The sequence below is a fragment of the Micropterus dolomieu genome, unplaced genomic scaffold (genome assembly GCF_021292245.1).
Source record: "Micropterus dolomieu isolate WLL.071019.BEF.003 ecotype Adirondacks unplaced genomic scaffold, ASM2129224v1 contig_14183, whole genome shotgun sequence".
NCBI lineage: Eukaryota > Metazoa > Chordata > Actinopteri > Centrarchiformes > Centrarchidae > Micropterus > Micropterus dolomieu.
The window spans coordinates 1-2500 of NW_025743169.1; the positions used below are offsets into that span (position 1 = coordinate 1).

At 46.0% G+C, this 2500-nt stretch overlaps 1 protein-coding gene across 1 annotated transcript in view; it reads left to right on the forward strand.

The window, feature by feature from the left end:
• The first annotated feature begins 138 nt into the window (after positions 1-138).
• Positions 139-2500, forward strand: part of LOC123966765 (ephrin type-B receptor 4b-like) — a 6437-nt gene continuing 4075 nt past the window's right edge. The window contains exons 1-3 of the mRNA XM_046042882.1: positions 139-192; positions 289-402; positions 1787-2034. Coding sequence (XP_045898838.1) covers positions 156-192; positions 289-402; positions 1787-2034 — 399 coding nt within the window. The 5' untranslated portion in view covers positions 139-155. The remainder of the gene's footprint in view (positions 193-288; positions 403-1786; positions 2035-2500) is intronic.

Sequence of the window (2500 nt, forward strand, 5' to 3'; positions counted from 1 at the left end):
CTCCCTCCCCTCTCCCTCCCCTCCTCTCTCCCTCCCTCCTGTCTCCCTCCTGTCTCTCTCTCTCCTCTCTCTCCCTCTCTCCTCCCTCCTCTCCCTCCCTCCCTCCTCTCTCCCTCCTCTCTCCCTCCATCAGCAGGAGAGCGAGGGCTTCGGAGATGAATGATAAGTGTGGACACTACCAGATGGGACAGAGTGAGTTTCAGCCAATCACACTCTGTTTTCCTCAGTGTTGATGTTAAAGCACTGTATGATGATGATGATGATGATGGTGTGGTGTCGTTGTCGTAGCGATGAAGGTGTACATCGACCCGTTTACCTACGAGGACCCGAACGAGGCGGTGAGGGAGTTCGCCAAAGAGATCGAGGCGTCCTTCGTGAAGATAGAGGAGGTGATCGGAGCAGGTGAGCCTCGCACCTTTACGGGCACTAAAGAACCTTTAAGGAACCTTTTAGCACACGTTAGCGTGCTTAAGGAACTTATGAAGGTCACATGAACCTTTTAAAGAGTCCTTCTTAAATCTAGTAATCGAACACCAGGATGTTTAAAGGAATGTTTGTAGCATCCAAGAACCTTTTTGTGAACAATTTTGGATGTTAAGGATGCAGAAACCTTTTTTATGAATGTAGAAATCTGTTAAATATCCCTTTTAAGAACTTTATGGAACCCTTTTAGAAACTTTTACCACTAAAAAAGTCTTTTAGAAACAATTTAAGATCTTGACTGAGGAACACTTTTTACAATTCTGTAGGAACCATGAACTTTTCAGGGACCCTATATTCTAATATATTCAAATCTTTTAAGGAACCTTTTAGGTTCTTAAACATTTTTTAGCAGCCACGAACATTTTTTAGAAATGTTAAGGACTTAAGGTAATTTTAGGATTTCGGCAGGGATCAAAGAACCTTTCAGGGCCTTTTTAGGGCTTAGATCGGGATTCAAGTACGGTAATGTTTAAGGAACTTAAAAGGAACATTTTGTGAAACTTTTTGGGGGGATCCAGGACATTTTAAGGATTTTTGTGAAACCCTGGAACCTTTTTATGAATCTAGGCATGTTTAAGTAACTTGTTTTTAGGAACGTTTAGAAACTTTTTAGGAAATGTTAGTAATCATCTTTTTGAGGAACCTTATAGAAACTTTTCAGCTAAGAAACCTTTAGAGGAACATTTTATTGTCTGGGTAAAGAGCTGCAACACAAAAAGACCTTTATTTTGTTACTGAAGAACCAACACATGCTGCTGGGTGTTAAAAAGACTTTTATTGTGAACGAACTGCCGGAAAGGTTTGTGAACTCTGATCTCTGAGAGGAGAACGTTAACTTTCCCACCGTCAGGAGAAACGCTATAAAAACATTACATCAGATTTGTTCTCCAACATTTTATTAAAAGTCAACAGCGTGTGTGTGTGTGTGGCTACTGTAACATCAGTCGTCTCTGGTGATGACATTAGTCAGACGTAACTGGATAGCAGTTGCCTCGGAAACAAGGGTTCAAAGTTTTCACCAATGCACTCACATGTGTGTGTTCGTGTGTGTGCGTGTGTGTGCGTGAGGTGTAGAAGTGTTGGTATGTGCTAATGAGCCTTAAAGGAACAGCGCTCCATATTAAACCCATGAATCAGTTTATTGACTCAGAGACTGGACAGGTGTTTGTGGTTAGCTCTGCTCTGATTGGTTCCTGCAGGTATTTGTTTGTAGTCTGTACATGTTCCCCTGGTTGGGAGCGACCTCCCGTTACGCTGCAGAACAGTTTCCCAATTTAAAAAACCCTCTGCTGTACCTGTCCAGGTGAGTTTGGCGAGGTGTGTCGCGGGCGGCTGAGGGTCCCGGGCCGGAAGGAGAACTACGTGGCGATCAAGACTCTGAAGGGCGGCTACACGGATAAGCAGAGGCGGGACTTCCTGTCGGAGGCGTCCATCATGGGTCAGTTCCAGCACCCCAACATCATCCACCTGGAGGGCGTCATCACCACTTCCTGTCCCGTCATGATCCTCACCGAGTTCATGGAGAACGGAGCTCTCGACAGTTTCCTGAGGGTGAGACGGGCCTAACCTGTCTGTCTGCCTGTCTGTCTCACTGCCTGTCTGTCTCACTGTCTGTCTGTCTCACTGTCTGTCTGTCTCACTGTCTCACTGTCTCACTGTCTGTCTGTCTCACTGTCTCACTGTCTCAATGTCTGCCTGTCTCACTGCCTGTCTCACTGCCTGTCTGTCTCAATGTCTCACTGTCTGTCTGCCTGTCTCACTGTCTGTCTGCCTGTCTCACTGCCTGTCTGTCTCAATGTCTCACTGTCTGTCTGCCTGTCTCACTGTCTGTCTGCCTGTCTCACTGTCTGTCTGCCTGTCTGTCTCAATGTCTGCCTGTCTCACTGTCTGTCTCACTGTCTGTCTGCCTGTCTGTCTCAATGTCTGCCTGTCTCACTGTCTGTCTCACTGTCTGTCTGCCTGTCTGTCTCAATGTCTGCCTGTCTCAGTGTCTGTCTGTCTGTCTGTCTGTCTGCCT